This window comes from Podarcis cretensis, assembly GCF_951804945.1.
Source record: "Podarcis cretensis genome assembly, chromosome: 5".
NCBI classification, from domain to species: Eukaryota; Metazoa; Chordata; class Lepidosauria; order Squamata; family Lacertidae; genus Podarcis; species Podarcis cretensis.
In genome coordinates this window covers 89,734,799-89,755,200 of record NC_137174.1, presented here as the reverse complement: position 1 = coordinate 89,755,200, position 20,402 = coordinate 89,734,799, and the positions used below count along the sequence as shown (strand labels likewise).

Sequence of the window (20,402 nt, the reverse complement as noted above, 5' to 3'; positions counted from 1 at the left end):
ATGGATCATGCCAAAAATTGAGTCATAAAGCATACTATATCTTAAACCCACACCTACTTGGCTTCTTTCGAGCCTTGCAAACAATACATCATCCCATTGGTTTAAATCTAGATGGAAGCTGTTTCTTTCTATTTCCTCCCCCCACCAAAATGACAGAGACAAATGGTTACATTACCGTGAGAGTTCCTTTGGCAGAGTAAGCAGCATAGGAGTAGAGAAGGTCTTGACTGTGAAGCTTTTTGGTCTCTTTGCTACACAGCTGTCCATTAGGATAAAAGCATTCACCAGTGCTATTCAGAGTCACTGTATTTGGAGAAGCGCCCGGCAGATCAAGGAGGACAGAGTAATTTACGAGCTGGACATCTTCAAGGCCATAGGATGTCCACTGAGCCAGCAGCTTCATTGCAATATCTCTATCTTCTTTCCCATGCAGCTGTATCAAATCTCTGACAACAAAGAAACAACAACAGAAGTACTCGATTAACACGCTGGATTTCCCCAATGCCTCTTCATTTTTCTGATAAGAAGCCTCTGGTTTTATTTGTATGATGCCTAGAATCTAGAAAATTTATTGTGCCTAATTCTCCAACCATCTTATCACAAGAAGGTGGATATATCGCATTAAGAATTTCAGGAGGCCCAGTATTAGTCCAGTCTTCTGGTTGTTTTGTAAAACTTGACGCTAGTCTTCCAAGAATATAGGATCACCCATATGGACAAACAAAACCTAACATCATCTGCGAGGAAGACAAGGGACTGGTTCAGATATGGATGCTTTTAGGAAGTTGCCCTCCTGGTCAGTGGTGTAGCATGGGTGCAAAATTCTGAGGGGCTGCAACCAAGTGCCCCCATACAGGCATCGGCTTCCATAGAAATCCACACCCTAGCAAAGGCAGCAGAGCAGCTCAGGCCCACAGAGAGCGGACATGAATGGAGCAAGGCAGGCAGCAGTGGCGGAGCTTCATGCTTTGGCACCGGGAGCAGAGAACAGGCGGGGGCGTGGCTGGCACATGCCCTGGGGGGGCAGCCGTGATGGAACCCCACTGGGATCATGGTGCCAGGGGCGGTGTCTCCCCATGCCCCCTCTTCCTCCACCAGTGATAGTGTGGTGTTCTTCCCCACGGGCATCAGGGGGATTTGCCCACCAAAGGCTGTGGCTCTGGTGGGGGGGGGTGTTCCAGTAGTGTCAGCAGCTTACCCGCCCAGGGCGCCAGCAACCCACGCTATGCCACTGCTCCTGGTAATCTTCTGATGTTTGGGACAACAACTGCCATCAATCCCAACCAGCATAACCAATGGGAGGCACTGGGTTGGGGAAAGCTGTGTTTTGTTCCTAGAATTAAGATAACAAAGTAGCCTCTCTCTTTTTTGTTAAAGGTTTTCCCCAAAATTGTCCCTTGTTATGAGTGGAGATGCCTTTTGACTAAATGTAGCTGAAATTCTCTGCAGCTGATGGAAGTGAAGGGTCAGAATGGGGTGGGTAGACACCGCCCAGTCAGCTGCCTTAAGGAGGAGAACGTGGTTGGTACACTTCTTAGGAAAGTGTCCTTTATACAAAGATCTGAAGAAACATTATCTGAAGCTCCTAACATTAGGACTTAGCAATGATTCCCCCTTTAAGGGGCCTATTGCACCAACAAACTTGCATTTAAAACAGGAGAAGTTCTAGTTCCTTCTACATCCCTTCCTGGAGACCACTGTCTCTTGGAGGAATCACACAATGAACTTTTGCCCATGCTTCAGGTCATATGAGCTCTGAGAGTTGGGAGAACCTTCAGAACGGTCTTTAAGACAGCATGAAGAGGGACTGATTTAAAGAAAAATGCAGAGAACCTATACACATATGGGAGCATGAGGGCACATGGGACTCTTCGGATATTATCCACCGTGTACACACAGCATATACTGTATGAGAGAACACAACAGATCCTACCTTGTTCCGGCCCAATAGCCAGAAACCCATTTTAAACAAATGAGAATGACATTCACCATCTGTGGCCTATTTTAATACCAAATAAAACACACACAGAGACACACACACGTGTTTGAAATGAAGTGGGCTTATGTTAAAGACTTGTGAGCTCTTTTCAAGAGGAATAATAGTCAAAGGTCAACTCTTTGGATTTAATCTTTTCCACTTTATCTCCAATAAGTCTTCAAACAGACTGCACAAAATAGACAAGTTAATCCAATCACTAGTACATTACAAGCTAGTGATTTCATCAGCTATGCCCTTTAAGGCAATGACACAAACTTGGACAGTCCCAAAACGCACAAAGTCGTTTGATTAACACAATTGCTACTTGAAGACCCACATTTCCCACAGGTATTGGAAGCATTAATAGAATAAATAATGGAAGTGAACTCATCCCATACAAATAAGATTGACGCAGTTCCCATCAGCCTGCACTTTGCTTCAGTGAGGGAGGTAGTTTTAAATGAAGAGCACAATTATGAAATTGTTCCTTTCACTATGAAATGAACGATGCTTTCCACTCTGTAATTAAATCAATACACTATTGAAACTTTAGTGACAATATCCTTGATTGAATTAAAGCAACACAAGTGCATTCCTTATTTACTTCATAATTCCTTTTACAGAATATTTAAAAATCCTGATGCAAATCATGCTCTAAGCTTTATTAAAACAAATCAGCAGGTATTAAGTGTTTTAATGACTCTTGGGAATATTTTAATCTAGCAAACAAACTCTTCTGAAGTTCCACTAGCAAGGCTAAGGCTGTGATCCTAAGCCTTCTTACTGAGAAAGATATCTCTTTAGACCAAGTTGAACATACTTCCAAGCAAATATGTTCAGGAGCACTGAGTTGTAAATGACCCACGTACTTCAACTTCACTATTCTTGAAGTTTAAAAGTGATCTGTCATGGCCTTTGAATCATGCAGCAATCCAGGATCAGAGTCAGGGGCTACAGAGGCACCAACAAAGGGCTCTGAGCCAGCTGCTGTGCCTGGGGCCATCAGATAGGAGCCCTCAGAAGAACCTCCCACATCACAAGGACCTGTAAGACCATGGCCAAGACCCTCACGGTGCCTTCCCTTTTGTCTGAGGAACCAATGCCTTTCACAGTAAATTAGTCCAGCAGCACAGGACACACACCAGGTGGGAGGCAATGGAATGGAGAAAGGGTGTCCATCTTCAGGTCAGAAGGTTGGACCTTTCAGAACCTTAAGTTCTCCACAAGGGGATGGAGCCTAGAAGAGGTAGTTTGGAGGCAGGGGTTTCAAAGGCCTGCTGCCTTGCCCTGTGGATCCAGCATCTGACCAGAGCACAAAATGATCCTTATACTGAATGAGGACGCAGTTTAGCTAAAGTTGGGTTTGGGTTGCCTTGGCAAGGTAAAGCGACTAAGAAATTTAATTAATAATAATAATAATAATATTTTTTTTTAAAAGTGAGCCCTCACTCAGTTCTATTGTAAGCTATAGAAAGTCAGTTAATTTCAATTTCAATTTAACCCATTCTTTTCAACAGGATGTAAGAATAGCTGCATTTAGCTGCATTGGTGCCCATGGTGTTCATTTGATCTTTATAGGCTGATTGACACATACATCTTGATTTCTCATTGCCTGAATACTCAGCACTTGGTGATAGGATTCGAATATGTGAGCATGTTTCAATGTAGTGGTAGAACAATGACGACTCATTCTCACATATGCAAGTCATCCCTTGATTCTGCAGTGATCAAGCAAATAACATCCCAGTGTGATTCAATCTTTGTTATACAGGTTTGATACAATGAACCACTGCATGACTAGCGTTGCCAAATTTTGAAGAGCAAAAAAGAAGACACATTTACCGACTTCTACTTTTAACCAAGGATCGCTATGACAACTCTATCCATAAAAAGAAGGATGTGTCCTGGGAAAAGAGGACAGATGGCAACCCTTTGTCAAAGCAGAAGATGTAAATTCACAACGTAAAAAAACACCCCAGCAACATTTAACTAAAAGATGGAAGGAGGTTGGGAATTCAGATGAATTTCCCATCTACATGATAAAGCAGGGGTACCTAGCATGGTGGCTTCCAGAAGATGGTGAACTAAAAGTTCCATCAGCCCCAGTTTGCATTGCCAAAAGTCAAGTTTGTTGGGAATTCTAGTCCAGCAACAACTGTAGGCCACCATGTTGTTAGGAGGGAAGGAAGGAAGAATGGAATTCTTTTTCCTTTGTATCACTATAAAGGTAAAGGTAAAGGGACCCCTGACTATTAGGTCCAGTCGTGACTGATTCTTGGGTTGCGGCGCTCATCTCGCTTTATTGGCCGAGGGAGCCGGCGTACAGCTTCCGGGTCATGTGGCCAGCATGACTAAGCCGCTTCTGGTGAAGCAGAGCAGCGCACGGAAATACCGTTTACCTTCCCGCCGCAGCGGTAACTATTTATCTACTTGCACTTTGACGTGTTTCAAGCTGCTAGGCTGGCAGGAGCAGGGACTGGGCAACGGGAGCTCACCCCGTCGCGGGGATTCGAACCGCCAACCTTCTGATTGGCAAGTCCTAGGTTCTTTGGATTAACCCACAACGCCACTATATGGTATCACTATAATGTCAAGTAAATATTAAATTCAAGCATTATTTTTGCATGGAAATAAGACACTTTGCATTCTCTTCTGCACAATATTGTGTTGTTTAACCCAATGGCTGTCAAAATTGTGTTCTAGGGAATTCTGGGGTTCTTGATTAGGATGAGTAAAACATATTCTAAATTCACTTGTGGCTGTGTCAAAGGCTTACTGGTCTTCGTGACAATGTGTACCTGATAATCTGTTGCCACCCAGAGAGGTTCCTTGGCCAGTAGGTTTACACGGAACACGTTTCCTGGAGGTAGAAAGTTTGAAAACCATTGGTTTCAGCTACCCAGAGATGAATCACAAAGGATTATAGTTCACAATCTACACCATAAAGCTTCAGCAATCTGAATGCTATTGTGTAAAGCAGTAAAGAGCCTGGAAGCCTCCTGAAGGGGGATAAAACAATTTGTCTGTACAGCTCATCAGTGCTCAACAGTTATAAGGCTAGGATTCCCTGCCAGCACAGCAGCGTGAAAGCCCCAAAAGGTGGAGGGATATGGCTTGCCTCTGAAGAAAAATGAACACTTACAGTACCCAGGCATTTTGATATAAAATAGGCATTGATGGAGGGAGTGAATTGGCTGAACCAGCATGCCTGGCATGCAGCGAGGAATAATTTGCTGTCGCTGGATCTTTTCTTACTCTTGCTTCATAAAACATACAAATGAAACTGACCAAAGGAAAGTGGTCAGATGGGGGTTGCAGTCCACATTTTAAAACTGGGGGTAGGGCTCCCACTTTTTCCACTGGGAGAAATGCAACCTTATTCCTAGGTTGGGGTAAGCTGGGTTGGCATGCAACCAAGGAAACGGGGACAATTGGCAGGCCCCCAGCTGGCTCCAGCCCACCGGCCGGTGTGCCAGGTGCAGCATAAATCTGCGGCCCAGGCTTCAGAAGACTGAGCACGCTATCAGAAGAGCAAACACCGCACAAACAGAAGTGGCGTGAGAGGCTGTGTGAGCATATTTACAAGCAGGTTTATTCAGCGTAAGGTAAAGGTAAAGGGACCCCTGACCATTAGGTCCAGTCCAGACTCTGGGGTTGTGGCGCTCATCTCGCTTTATTGCCCAAGGGAGCGGGTGTACAGCTTCCGGGTCATGTGGCCAGCATGACTAAGCTGCTTCTGGTGAACCAGAGCAGCGCACGGAAACGCTGTTTACCTTCCCGCCGGGGTAGTATCTATTTATCTACTTGTACTTTGACGTGCTTTCAAACTGCTAGGTGGGCAGGAGCTGGGACCGAGCAACGGAAGCTGACCCTGTTGCGGGGATTCAAACCGCCGACCTTCTGATCGGCAAGCCCTAGGCTCTGTGGTTATTCAGCGTACATCAGAACAAAAGGAAACATGTCTGATCTCCTCCGTGTCCAAAGCAAGACAACTAAAGCAAAATCTATACACAAACAGAAATTCCCAGCAAGCTGTGCAAAAGGTGTAAACAGACATGTGACACACAACAATCATGCCTGTTCCTTAAGGTGGAATGGAATATCCCAACAAGCTGAAGCAATGGCAGAACCTGGTGACTAAAAGATAGAATAAAGCAGACCAGATGTGGAGCCAGGATGCATCAGAACTAAGTGAGAGGCAGCCCATGAGGCTGGAGCCAGAGACAAAAAGAATTCCACTGGCCAAGCATTTAAACAGAGGGCTTCATAGCCATTCCCATCATGGGGAAACAACGGCCAGCTTGCATGGGCAGAGTCTAAACTATGGGAACACTTCCTAAGGAGTATCTAGGAAGATGCTTCAATTTGTCCCCCAAGTGGCTCTCAGAATAGCCATTTAGAGAGCTGAGAATCCTATCCCAACACCAGCAACTCACTACAAGAGTTTCTAAGGAGATGTCCCAGGGCACCAGTGCGTCAGAGAGTACCTCCTTTGGCATCCAAAAACTATCAGACTATAGAGCCCACTCCCACGGAAGGCAGTGGTGGCCACCAACTCAGACAGCTTTAAAAGAGGATTAGACAAATTCATGAAGGAGCTCTCATACTTCCCCTTGGCTTCCAGGTCCACAGGAACAGAAGATGTGGTATGCTAGCCAGGAGTTTCAGGACTGCTGGCAAAGTGTCCAGCTCACCACATGTGAATAGAAAGGAGAAGCCCACGTGAACTTATTCCTGGATCAGGGCCAGGCACAGAACCAAGAAGGGGATGGAGCCTCCAGCTCCTGTAGAAACTCTAAGCTTGAACTGAATAATTTCTGGAGCAACAGCTTCCAAACATTTCTGAAGTGGGTGAAGGACAAAATTCTCTTGGGGTGCTGGAATGTAAGCTGAAAATTCCAGCTAAGGTGTAAGGGTGTTGGTGTGTTGGTAGGGAGGAAAACCTGTAGAGGCTTATGGGCACCAACTCACATCAATCAGAGCCAACGTGGCTGATGGTCAGGAATGATGGTAGTTGTAGCCCAATAGCACCTGCTGTGCCACCAATTCTTTAGAAAAAGAGGAGTTTGGATTTGATATCCCGCTTGATCACTACCCGAAGGAGTCTCAAAGCGGCTAACAATCTCCTTTCCCTTCCTCCCCCACAGCGAACACTCTGTGAGGTGAGTGGGGCTGAGAGACTACAGAGAAGTGTGACTAGCCCAAGGTCACCCAGCAGCTGCATGTGGAGGAGCGGAGATGCGAACCCGGTTCACCAGATTACGAGTTTACCGCTCTTAACCACTACACCACACTGGCTCCTGATGGTTAGGAATGATGGTAGTTGTAGCCCAATAGCACCTGCTGTGCCACCAATTCTTTAGAAAAAGAGGAGTTTGGATTTGATATCCCGCTTGATCACTACCCGAAGGAGTCTCAAAGCGGCTAACAATCTCCTTTCCCTTCCTCCCCCACAGCGAACACTCTGTGAGGTGAGTGGGGCTGAGAGACTACAGAGAAGTGTGACTAGCCCAAGGTCACCCAGCAGCTGCATGTGGAGGAGCGGAGATGCGAACCCGGTTCACCAGATTACGAGTTTACCGCTCTTAACCACTACACCACACTGGCTCCTGATGGTTAGGAATGATGGTAGTTGTAGCCCAATAGCACCTGCTGTGCCACCAATTCTGTACTCCTGACCTAAGGCATTCTGAGCTGTGAAAATCCATTTGCACATGGAAGCCACCAAGTGATGAAAATCAGGGTTGTTGTTGTTGCTTTTAACCATGCCTAAAGACTGTGTGAACCCTGTAAGGTTCCCAGAGCCACAACACTGCTATTAAAGGGCATTTATTCATATGGATTTCTGTCTGACTGGAGCAGGAAGAGACCTTGCTGAAAACACTTCCACAGAGCTATTGTTTTTCTATAAAGGTGCCTTATGGGCAGAAATTCCATCAAAAACTGTCACCCAGGAGTGAAATATGCTTGTGCAATTCTGCGCCTGCTTTTCAAATACTACTTGTTTTCTTGGGGGGGGGGGTGTATGTGTGTTTTAAATTATTTTCTCCTTTCACTTGACGTGATCCATGTTTGAAGTGACATTTCAGTTTAGCTTTTCCTCGAGTCTAATTGTTCAAGAAATATCAGTAGGGAGTTTGTGTGCATGTGTGTTGCAAATGAACTGATCTTTATTTAGGAGGGAAATGACAGCATGTTGGAATGGGAAGAGAGACCGTAAATATACTGTGTATTCATTCCCATCTTGTCAAGCCCTTCTGGAGCCAGAAAGCACAGCTCTCTTACACACTCCCTCCCCACACTACCTCAATATCTGCCTCGTACAGTCCCCCCCCCCTTTCCAGGGGAAAGATACACAAGACAGATGATAAGCAATATCTTAACTCTCCTCCAACACAAAAAAAGTACACAGCTTGATCCATCAAAAAGCCAGTAACTGACATTTGCACAAAGCACCTCAATTAATCCACGGCATCACCATTTAGAAAGATAAATCTCTATCAATGAGTGGTTCTGTGAAAATATGCTACTCTCCCCCTGCCCACCCCCCACCCCACCCCCCGCTGTCAGCCCCCGCCCCCTACTCTACCCCTTTTCAGGAAAGTAGCATAATCTGGGATGCAATGATGGCATGAGTCCATAGAGACGCTTAATCTAAATATAGCTACTTTGATTCCTCAGTGCTCAACCCCTGATCTCAATCATTTTCTGTGCTTTAAAAGGCTGTGATACTAAATACACAGGCAAACCTATCCTACCACAGGCTGCTTTGTGTGTAAATAATTGCAAAAATACACAGGATTGTGCCACAACAAGTATAATAATAATAATAATTCCTGCTCTTCGCCAGCAGGTTCCAGACCAGGTTACAATATAAAATTAAAAACAGATAAAATGGATTACAGAAAAAGAGTGAACCTGGAAAACACACATCCCAGACTAAGGAGGTGGGTCATCAGTATTTGCCAAAAGCTGTAAAGTGGAGAAGCCAGACACACCATTGTGGAGAGGGAATTCTGCGATTTAGGGGCTGCCACAGAGAATGTCCTTTTCTGGGTTACCCTTCTGAAGGAGGCACAGCAGAACTACAGAGAGGGTCCCTCTGCTGGTCGTAACATTTGGGATGGTCTGTAGGGAAGCCTTTCAGATATGTGGGGTCTAGGTCCTGAATGCCAGCAGCTTTCCTGCCCCCAGAAAGGGAGGCAGAACTATCCAGTTTGCCCTACTGGCCTCTGAAAATGATAATAATCCTGGGCAGCATGGTAAGACCTGCAGTGGTGCAGCTAGGTAATTTGAGACTTTGGAATTAAAGATGGACAAGGTCCATAGCATAGTGACAAAGCATCTGCTTTGCACTTAAATGGCTCCAGGTTCAATCCCCACCATCTCCAGGTATGGCTGTAAATATCTCCTGCCTGGGAAGCCATTGACAGCCATTGTAGACAATGCTGAGCTAGACCAATTACATGAGACAGCATAAGGCATATTCCAAGATGTCTTAAACTGGCCTTGTGTCCTGAACCACCATTTTATTTCTGCCTCTACCATCGTTCCCCATTGAGCCAATACTAGCCAGTTGCTCATTTCTAGTAAAAGGCACAATCTCAAAGGTCTGCTGAGATTTGCACTAGGATTACCCTTGTACCTTTGAAATGAACGCTTTGTTGGGACAGATTGTGTGTTCAATTCTGGCTCACTGCCAAACCCAGGAACTTTTACAAAAAAAAAAAAAATCTTTTTTTGAAAAAACCACACACAAGAGGTTCTACATCCATGACCCTGGTTTAGGATTACAGGCAACCTCTCACCTAAATTCACTTTGGTATCTGCTTCAAAACCTGATGGCTTTAGTCATCAGACTCCCTCTTCTCCTTTTATTTAAAGCATTTTATTAAAAGCATCCTTAACCTGTGATCCTTTCAAAAAAGAAAAAGAAAAAGAATTCTCTCTCAATGATGATCCAAAGTGCAAAAGCTAACTGACTGTCTCGCTGCTTGCTTAATTAACTAGTGCAGTAGAAGTTGACAATCCTTGTCAGATGGTATTTCTCTCCCACGGTTCACCAAAGACAGTACTCTTTTTTTTTTTTAAAAAAAGTGACTTTTTCCCCTGCCTTCAGAACAGCAACTGCAAGATCATACTACAGTAGATAACAAGAACAGTTCCCACATTTGTTGCTTCCATTATTTCACAGACTGTGAAATTGTTCAACTTTGGCTATCAAAAAGCAGCAAAATGAGAGAGCCTTTGAATTATTCACACCAGAGTAAGGACAGTTTATTGAGAGTTAGGGGGCACTCTCGGTCATTTTTCATATATCTTAGGAGTTTAGGTAAATGGGTTGCTTTTTGTTGGAAGAAGGGAACCCCTCCTACTTCTTCTTTTTTTAAAAAAAATACACTCCAAAGAGACTGGCCACATTCACACCATACATTTAAAGCATTCTGATACCCCTTTCAACAACCATGGCAAAGGTCTGAGCAATGATGGTGGGCTAAAATGATGGCTATATAGCTGTCTTTTGTCCATCTAGCGCAGTATTTTCCACTCTGTCTGGCAGTGGGTCTCCAGGGAAATCTCCTAGTTGTCCCTTGAGATCCTATGGGTTGAACCTGAGACCTTTTGCATGCTCTACCACTGAAACACAGCCCTCCCTCCCCACCACACACAGGCAGTGAACCAGAGGCAACAAGCAGTATCCAACTAATTCCATCAGTGCAAGAATTTCTGCTTGCGCAATGGATTTTTTCCTTCTGTCTTCCTGCTGCACTCCCCATATCTTGTTCTTGTTTCCCCAAACCCTTCAAAGCAGATTTGGTGAGGGCACAGAGAGAGGAGCTAGGGGCAAGGAGTTGTATTATGTAAGGAGAAATCCTTGCACTGATGGAATGAGTCTGTTGGATATCACCCAATGAAATGTTGCAGGGTAATAGTGGAAAGAAAGAGGGAGTAGTCTGGAGCTGGACCATAAAGAAGGCTGATCGCCAAAGAATGGATGCTTTTGAATTATGGTGCTGGAGGAGACTCTTGAGAGTCCCATGGACTGCAAGAAGATCAAACCTCTCCATTCTGAAGGAAATCAGCCCTGAGTGCTCACTAGAAGATCCTGAAGCTGAGACTCCAATACTTTGGCCACCTCATGAGAAGAGAAGACTCCCTGGAAAAGACCCTGATGTTGGGAAAGATGGAGGGCACAAGGAGAAGGGGACGACAGAGGACGAGATGGTTGGACAGTGTTCTCAAAGCTACCAACATGAGTTCGACCAAAGTGCAGGAGGCAGTGGAAGACAGGAGTGCCTGGTGTGCTCTGGTCCATGGGGTCACGAAGAGTCGGACATGACTAAATGACTAAACAACAACAAAGTCTCCTCCTCCTCCTCCTTTTCTTAGTTAAAGCACTGACCCACACAGTCTTCAAAAACATTGGTTTTTCTCTCCCTCTCCCCAATTCAACCACTTTTGCTTTCCTGGAAGACCATAGGTAACATGCTAACTCTACAATCCTATAAATCCTCAATGAAAGTTACTAGCAAAGTAATCAAGTCCAGGTGGCATCTTTGGCTTCCTGAGTCAGTTTCATTAGTTCAGATACAGGAAAGGTCTCTGCATATTTCTGAATAGCAGTCGAAGGTTTTTCCTGCAGCCTTTTATTTGGGGGTGGGGGTGGGGGTGGGGGTGGCCACTGATCACAAAAGCCCTGAACCCTGTTAGCCCAGCTGGTGGTATCCTTTTGCTTTTGTCCCTTTCAATTCCTAATCATTCCTCATCTCCTTGAATTGAGGAACTGATTAGATCACATTGCTAAGTCAGAATGCTTGTGGGGTTATGCTCACAGCTAATGGCAATTTTTTATTTTTTTATTTTTTGGTTTAAATTGTATGATTTAACTCCTTTTAAAAAATGGCCTTGGTTTCTGGCAAACAGCGATGGAATTCAGAAGTGCAGCTCAGTAACTGAAGTCCTTGAGAGAGAAAAGAAGAGGTTGATAATTAAATATATGCACTGTTAGCAGCTGACTCTATGCAAATCTTCGGAAATCACGATGATCTCGGGGTTGTCTTTTGTTTTTTAGAAGAGTGAATAGCTGCTCAGATAAATACTTTAGATTTGTGTGCCTGCATTTCAAAACAATTTCATTTCCAGCCAATGGGGCAACACACTCTTAAGCATATTGCGTAAGAAGATGAGCCTTATCTGGGGCATATCCTCCATCACTCCACAGGCAAAAGCAGAATCATGCTTGTCAAGTCCCCAGTCTCAAACCACTGATTTCTCTTTGAGTCTCTCCCCTCCCCTTCACTATTGCATGTTGCTGTTGGCTATTCACTGCCAGCTGCAAGCTGAATTCATCTACACTACAATAGCTTGTCTTCCAGTAATTTAAAACCCAAGAGGGTGATTGTTCTTTTGGTAAAGATGTACTAGAAACAGTATCATTGTCTTGCACCATATTATCAACAGTTTGGAAATATACCTCAGCAGCTGCAGGGTGTGTATCAAATGAAAAGCTGTGTGAGCACAACATAGTCCTTTCGTCTCCATGCCCATGTGATTTACATGGGGGACCTTCTTTCAGGGCGACCCTCATGCCTCTGGTGGGCAAAGCCAGAGAGCCAGAGGCAAAAGGAAGTAGAACAACAGGTATGTCTTTTCCCATTGTGCAGTAGGCTACATTCTAGCCACACAAAAGTCAGAAGTTTCTGCACACATGTCTCAGATCTTTATCCAGGAAAGCAGGAGGTATTATCCCAGTTCAGTGACTTATTTCTGCCTGGCAAAAGCATTCAAGAAGGGCACAGAGTTGGGGCATAGCCCAGGAGAGGACGGCAGCCTGGGAAATTCCTGAGGGCCAGATATAAGAGTTTGAAAGCCACATTTGGCCCACAGGCCTGTGGTTCAGCACGCCAGAAACTGAGAATATTCCTAAAGGAGGAATGAACCTTGGCAAACAAAGGCAATGACTGTTTGATATGTGCAAACATGACACTTGGAAGTGACCTGAAAATGCCACAAAAATGTCAAAAGGTGGAACAGGTCCATCTGATGTGTGCTGGGGTCTAGAATGTAATCCCTGTACAAAATGAGTATTTCCTGTAATGACTGCATGTAATTTGCTGCCTGATAAGTTTCGTATGTTTGTGCAATATGGGTATTTGCAAAGTTTGCTGCATTCTTACTTTATATTTTTAGATGTAAATTAAAAGGTGATAAAAGGGTGTGTGTGCATGCGGCACTGTGGTCTAAAGCACTGAGCCTCTTGGGCTTGCTGATCAGAAGCTCAGCAGTTCGAATCCCTGTGACGGGATGAGCTCCCATTGCTCTGTCCCAGCTTCTGCCAACCTAGCAGTCCTAAAGCACACCAGTGCAAGTAGATAAATAGGTACTGCTGCGACAGGAAGGTAAACGACATTTCCATGTGCTCTGGCTTCTGTCACAGTGTGCCGTTGCACCAAAAGAGGTTTAGCCATGCTGCCACATGACCTGGAAAGCTGTCTGTGGACAAACACTGGCTCTCTTAGCCTGAAGCGAAATGAGCACTGCACCCCATAGTTGCTGTTGGTTTTTATAAATATATAAACCATCCAGTCGGTGTATGTATGTATGTATGTATGTATGTATGTATGTATGTATGATGTGTGTGTGTGTACATGCGTAGATATATAGATATAGATATAGATATAGATGATATAGATATAGATATAGATATAGATATAGATATAGATATAGATATAGATATAGATATAGATATAAAATTTGTACCCTGCCCATCTGACTGGGCTTCCTAGTCTCCTGTTTGTGATACGTAGATATTGCCTTTTTCTGAGCAGCCATAGAATCTCTTGATATTTTAACTGAGCTACCCGCCACAACCCCAATCCTGGACTCCTAACTGTAGCTAAGAGATTGGATTGGATTGCATCTGTTCAAAGCTATAAGTAGACTCTCCAATAGAAGGATCAATTGGACATAGCCTTTCATTTCCCTCTTCTTCACACCCAGGCTGAATTCATACATTTAGTTGCAAAGCAAAAGTTTAGGACAACATTGGAAAGGTTCCTCCAAAGCGCCAGCTGCGTACACAAAATTAGAATGTTAAGGCAAAGTTTGATTAGATAACACTGCAGTAAGAGGAAGAGCAGAGATAAGTGAACAGCAGCATGCAGATGTTTGGAACTCCGAATTAAGATTTTCAAGATGCCCCTGTAGTATTAAGTGTGCTTTAATGTGCAATCACCTGAATTGCTTTATCTAAAGAAGAAATGGGCCAGAGTAGAATGTGAATGTTTAATCTTAAAGGCCAGATGGCGGTGGCTGTTGCTAGGCATTAAAGAGGAAGCTGAGCTACCGAGAAACGGCAGCATCAATTAAGCTGCGCAAAACTAAAGCAAAGCCATTACTTGCCAGAGTTAAACTTCGCTTTACTCCTATGGCTCATTCTGTCTGAACAAAGAAATCATGAGTGTTAGTTTGTGCTTGCAGTGACACTTTGAAAACAAATCGGGAGAGAGGAAAGGAGAGGGAAACCAGGGACATCCATAAAAGTGGTACTCAGAACTGCACTGGGGAGTACAGATTTACAAGGGAGCTGTATTTCCTCATTGCAGAAAGCACGAAACATTGGCCTGGTCCACTTTTTATTGCTTCTGCACATTCCCTGAGGCGGAGAAGTCATCTACCAGCTAGCTGGGAAGCAGATGGGGTCTGGGAAGCAGTATGTCATTAGTTATTAGCATTAATGACCATTCTAATTCTGAATACCAAACAGTGAAGGACAAGGATACTGGCATTGTTATATTTTAGCTCCACATTTCTAGAAGCCTCAGAAACATTTCCTGTCCCTCCAAGGTCAGAGGATAAAGAGCAAGGCTGTAAAACAAATAAATGGTACTGTATTTCAGAGACACACACACAGAGAGAGATGGGAAGCGAAGAGGAAAAAATTGAGGTGTGGGCCTGCAGGGGCAGGGTTCACACACTCCAAGGTAGGTTTATCTAACAAGTTCCAGACTTCCTCATCCTGGTGCTTACTTCCTCCCAAAACCACCCAGAAAGTCAGGACCAATTTGACAACTGAAGACAGGCAAAAGAAAGTACTTCTTCACACAACGTATTGTTAAAAGCATTTGTTCCCGCAGGAAGCAGTGACTGCCATCAACTCAGATAGCTTTAAAAGACGATTAGACAAATTCATGGAGGATAAGGCTACCATACCCTGCAAGTGTCCTGGAAAAACCGGGACATGCCACCCCCCCCCCATGAGCCATTATGGGCAGCATGATCTCTCGCCATTTTGCTCTGTGATTTCCCATCAAAGAAAGTGTGTGGTATCGTGTGGTGCCCCAAAACACGTGTTTTTAGGTTCTATGCCTGGGGAAAAAGTTGTGTTTTTTTATGAAGAGAGAATCGTGGCACAAAATCGTGTGGGATCATGGCACCCAAAATGGCTGCTGTCCTCCCACAAGAAAAAATGGGTGTCATAGAAGATGGTATCCCGGTTTTTGCCTTTGATATTTTGGAGGGTATGGGCTGCCAACAAGGCTACTAGCCCTAAGGGAGGCTATAGTCTGGCTCTATGGTAGAAGCAGTATGATTCTGTATAGCAGCTGCTGCAAACTGAAGGAGGGGAGAGTGCTCTTCTGCTCAGTGCCTTCTTGCAGATGGATCAATGTGAGAACAGGATGCTGGACTAGACTGGCTTCTTATGTTCTCACGAGCTTAAGTCTTGGCAGGGCTAGGTGTGAACAATAGGAATTGAGCAAATTGGATCTGGTGCAATCCAAAGGTGAGAATACCAAGGTGGACAAGCAGGGAAACAAACCAGTTGGGAACAAAGTTTCAGGATGCAAGCCTCTGCAAACATGCCTTGGAGAAAGTAAAGAGATCTGAGTATACTTGGATAGGAATGGGCTGGCAGAGTGGGTAGCAGGCTCAGGAAGAGGGTTACTGAGGTGACAAGGGAAGAAGATTTCCTAATCTAGATAGGCAAAAACAGAACAAACTTTCCTATTTCTTTTGGCAGTGGCTGCTGGGAAAGTGAAGCCAATAGGGAAAGGGCAGCCGAAGGAGATTTAGCTATATTCCATTCTGGAGGCAGCTTTTCAACACAAAAAGGCCTCCCCAAAACAGAACTGTTAAGTATCATTGTTTAATTGACACTGAAATGAAGAATGCCTAAATGTGTAGAACTGAAGGTTTTAATGTGGGAAAATTCCACTGGACTATACTAGATGGTCTCTGAATTCCTTGATGAGTTGATAATTAACTTTTGTTGTTTTCTGCTAGCTAACATGTGAGTGTAGAACCTTAAATCAGGTGACAAAGGTATTTTGTTGTGAATTTGACATCTTGGAAGGGTGGTGGCTGAATATTTGTTCCCAGCCTCTGCAGAAGTAGGATGTAAATGAAGCTCTCCAGAAACACACAGCCTCAGGCAAAATGGAGGCTGTGAGATAAGAGATATTTGATTCTAGGTCTGTTTGGAATTATATTATATTCCTAAGAAGATGAACCTGTGCTGGATTTGCATAAGATATTGTATGCAATTATGTGGATGCACCTTTGATGTTTTTGTTATGTTTTTTGATGAAAGTTCTGTAAGTAAATCTTTAATTAAACTTATGGGCCTTGACATGGGACGCAGGTGGCACTGTGGGTTAAACCACAGAGCCTAGGACTTGTTGATCAGAAGGTCGGCGGTTCGAATCCCCGTGACAGGGTGAGCTCCTGTTGCTCGGTCCCTGCTCCTGCCCACCTACCAGTTCGAAAGCATGTCAAAGTGCAAGTAGATAAATAGGTACCACTCCGGCGGAAAGGTAAACAGCGTTTCCATGCACTGCTCTGGTTCGCCAGAAGTGGCTTAGTCATGCTGGCCACATGACCTGGAAGCTGTACGCCGGCTCCCTTGGCCAGTAAAGAGAGATGAGCACCGCAACCCCAGAGTCGGTCACGACTGGACCTAATGGTCAGGGGTCCCTTTACCTTTACTATGGGCCTTGACAATGTTTTATTTTCAAAAGGAGCCAGTTTTTAGGCTTCTAGTCCCTTCAAGCTGCACAAATTAATATCTGCAATAAATACATCCAACCTGTATGATTAGTAACACAACAAGGAAACTAGGCTGTCACTATCCATCATCTGACTTTAAAGTACAATTCTTATAAATGCTGTTCCATAATGATTACAGATGGAGATTATATCTACCATTGGAGGAATGAATATCGCCATCCATGTTGAGTCTAGATGTTGCCATGAAGCTAATATCAAAGCAGTCCACTTATTTCATCAGTTTGATGATCTTGCAAATAAGTACCCTACAGGCAAAATGAACTGGCATATTGTGCAAAGGTCAATGGTAACCCAAATTGCTAATATACTTTCATTTTGTTTCAGTAAAGTCTAATATTTGCCAAATGGCATGTTCCATTAAGTAGCAACTTGCTAACATGCAAGTATAGCATAATGAACTGCTAATAGCACGTCTAATCACTCTTAAAATTGGCAGCTAATTAATGTGTAATTATGATTTTAAAATGGTTTTCACAAATAGCCACCTGCAGCTGTATTTCAAATGTGATTAAAAATAATAGTTTCAGAACTACTTAGATTCTTTGAACCTTTTTGAACATAGTTTATTATAAGTATTTTCAAAACTGAAAAATAATTGCCATGTACCACTACCCACCAAGAAATGAAATAGTCAAGCATTAAGCAGGTTTGTATAATAGCTTAGGGTTGATTATATTAGCTAAGTGTCTTCTACTCTCCATATACAGTGGTACCTCGCAAGACGAAATTAATTCGTTCTGCGAGTTTTTTCGTCTTGCAAAGCACGGATTTTGGAAAAGCTTCAAAAATAACCAAAGTCTTCAAAAACCTCAAAAAAGGCTACCACACCGCGTGCTATGAGTTGTCAAGTCGCAACTGCACCCCCTGAATGCATGGTTTCAAGAAAAAGGAAACAAACTTGCAAGACAAAGGAAACAAACTTGCAAGATGTTTCCGTCTTGCAAAGCAAGCCCATAGAGACATCCGTCTTGCGAAGCAACTCAAAAAACGAAAAACTCTTTCGTCTTGCGAGTTTTTCGTCTTACGAGGCATTCGTCTTGCGAGGTACCACTGTATACAGATGTCCCAAAGCGAGCCATGGATAGCTGGTAGCCAGGGGACAACATTGTCCTCTTCACTGAATTATTTCTATAGAATAAACATGTACCATATAGAAAAAACATGTACCATAGATTTTCAGAACCATCACTGGTCTTTGTGTTTCTGAGCTCTCTAAGATGCTTCATTAGTTTTTCCATAAGAGCTCTGTTCCATAATCTATCCTACCATGCCTCTAGAGTTAAGTTAGGGTTGAGCCACGCTTCCACTTGCCCCATGCCTAGAAAGCACAGGCACGAGCAGTTTCTTTCTTTCTTTTTTTAATATTTTTTATTAACCGGCCAATCAAATCAAATTAAATCACATCACATAAATTCCGAATTACAATTAAATTTTGTTGGGGGGACCCATATTTCAAGATCCGAAGGGGGATTCTGATCATCTTCTTGCCACTGCGTTAATGTCCAAATCAGTCCAAACAAAGTTCATAATTCTATCCAGTCTTATCTTGCTGTTTCCACATCACATCTTGTTCATATATTTTCTCTTTTTTCTTTATGATCTCTTCTGATAGTCTCCTTAAACCGATAAACACCAATAATAATCCTGTGTGAATTTTTCCGTTCTTCCAATCCTCAAATCGAGATGGTTTCCATATATCATCGCCTTCATAGATAACATCGCTCTTTCCATCATTAATCTCGCAAAACTGTCGCTCTTAATTCCCACTGAGGAGTTTCACCCACAATATAAAAACAACTCTATTTCTCTATTTCTCCTCTCAGACTTAAGTACTCCGACAGAACTTCCCAATATGGCGATGGCATTTTTAACTGCATCATTCCAAAGCTCTTATACATTCCACGCTCTTCTTAAAACATGCTTTGGTTCGAAAGTTTATCTCCACACAGCCTTAAATCCACAGCTTAAGTCCTTAAAACGACATTTCTGACTCATGAGGGGAGGGGATTCTTGTTTAATCACATAAGGAAAGAAAGGAAAGTTTTTCCCCCTCCCCCATCAGTCCCTTTGCCATACCGAGTCTTGGCGTATCTTCTCATGATTTCTCTTGTTCCTCCAACTCGTCTTATTTTATCAGAGATCTCTTCTGTTACTCCCCCTTCTTCCTTGAGATATGTGCATTCCTTCATCCAAACTGTTTCTTTTGAAGTTCTTGCAGCTAGTGGCGCGGATCAGGGACGGCATCCAGGAGCACCGGAATCCCACAGGGCTTTGTGCCTAGTGCCCCCATCCCCACAAATTCGGGGGTGGTATAGGGCACAGCAGGCAAGGGCAGTCCCCCCCCCACCATCCTGGGGGGGGGTAGGGAGGCTAATTACTCCCATCATAGCCTCCAAATTACCTCGTGTGGGTCGGAGAGATGTTATTGTCAGCCATCTTCCGATGCGCCCCCTAGTGGCCCCCCCGGCACGAGCAGTTTCCCCCTTTCCCTGCTCCTTTCTTAGGGAAAACCCACTCTTTAAAGCTAAATCAGAGAAAACATCAATCCAGAGAAAACCCAAAATGCCATTTGCTCCAATTGAGTGCTAAAAAGTGGTTTTCCCCAGGCAAAAGAAGTGAGAGAAGAAGAAGTGTGGATAAGCACTATGTTAATATATTTCTAGCTGCAGAAATGAAAAAGATCAGTGTGTCACAGAATCATAGAATTGTAAGGTGAAATGTGATGGTGATGAAACTCCTGGACTGGCTATATAGCTCTGGACCAGAAGTAGGTAGGAATAGATAGATTAGTCTTCCTGAAATGTAACAATTTCACACGAATCTAATTCCATTACAATTTGCATTTTTTTAAAAAAAGAAAGAAAACTTCATGAAAATTAATATACGTATATAATATTTTGCTCCACTCCAATTTAAGAGGAAGCCTCAACCTATATATTTATGCCTTTCCTTCCTGCTTGTATCTCCTCATCACATTCTTTCCATCTGACAATGATTAATGTTGCCATAGAGATCCCAAAATATGCACACAGAACACAAAACAAATGTCGGGTATCAATCTGAATCAGAAAGTCCAAGCTTCATGAAAAGCTGACCTTTCCATCTGGCATTGTCCCAAATATCAATCACTGCAGCTTTCAAAATCCTCCACACCTGTGACAGGTGAGTGCCAATCACAGATTCCTCACATTCCACATTCTCTTCAGTCACACTCAGATCTGCGACAGCCTCCTTTATATCTCTGTGTGGTTCCCTCTGCCGCCTCCCACCATCTAGCTGGTTTGAAAACCAACATTTCTGTAGTTGTTTCTGAATGTTTCTGGCCTACTTCAAATGCTTCCCTTCCGGACCATGAGCA

At 43.7% G+C, this 20,402-nt stretch overlaps 1 protein-coding gene across 7 annotated transcripts in view; it reads right to left on the bottom strand.

Moving 5' to 3' along the window:
• NAALADL2 (N-acetylated alpha-linked acidic dipeptidase like 2) overlaps positions 1-20,402 on the bottom strand; it is an 819,134-nt gene that overhangs the window by 357,221 nt on the left and 441,511 nt on the right. For all 7 annotated transcript variants that reach the window (XM_079977819.1, XM_079977820.1, XM_079977821.1 and 4 more), the window contains one exon: positions 176-446. In XM_079977819.1, the coding sequence (XP_079833945.1) occupies positions 176-446 (271 nt within the window). The remainder of the gene's footprint in view (positions 1-175; positions 447-20,402) is intronic.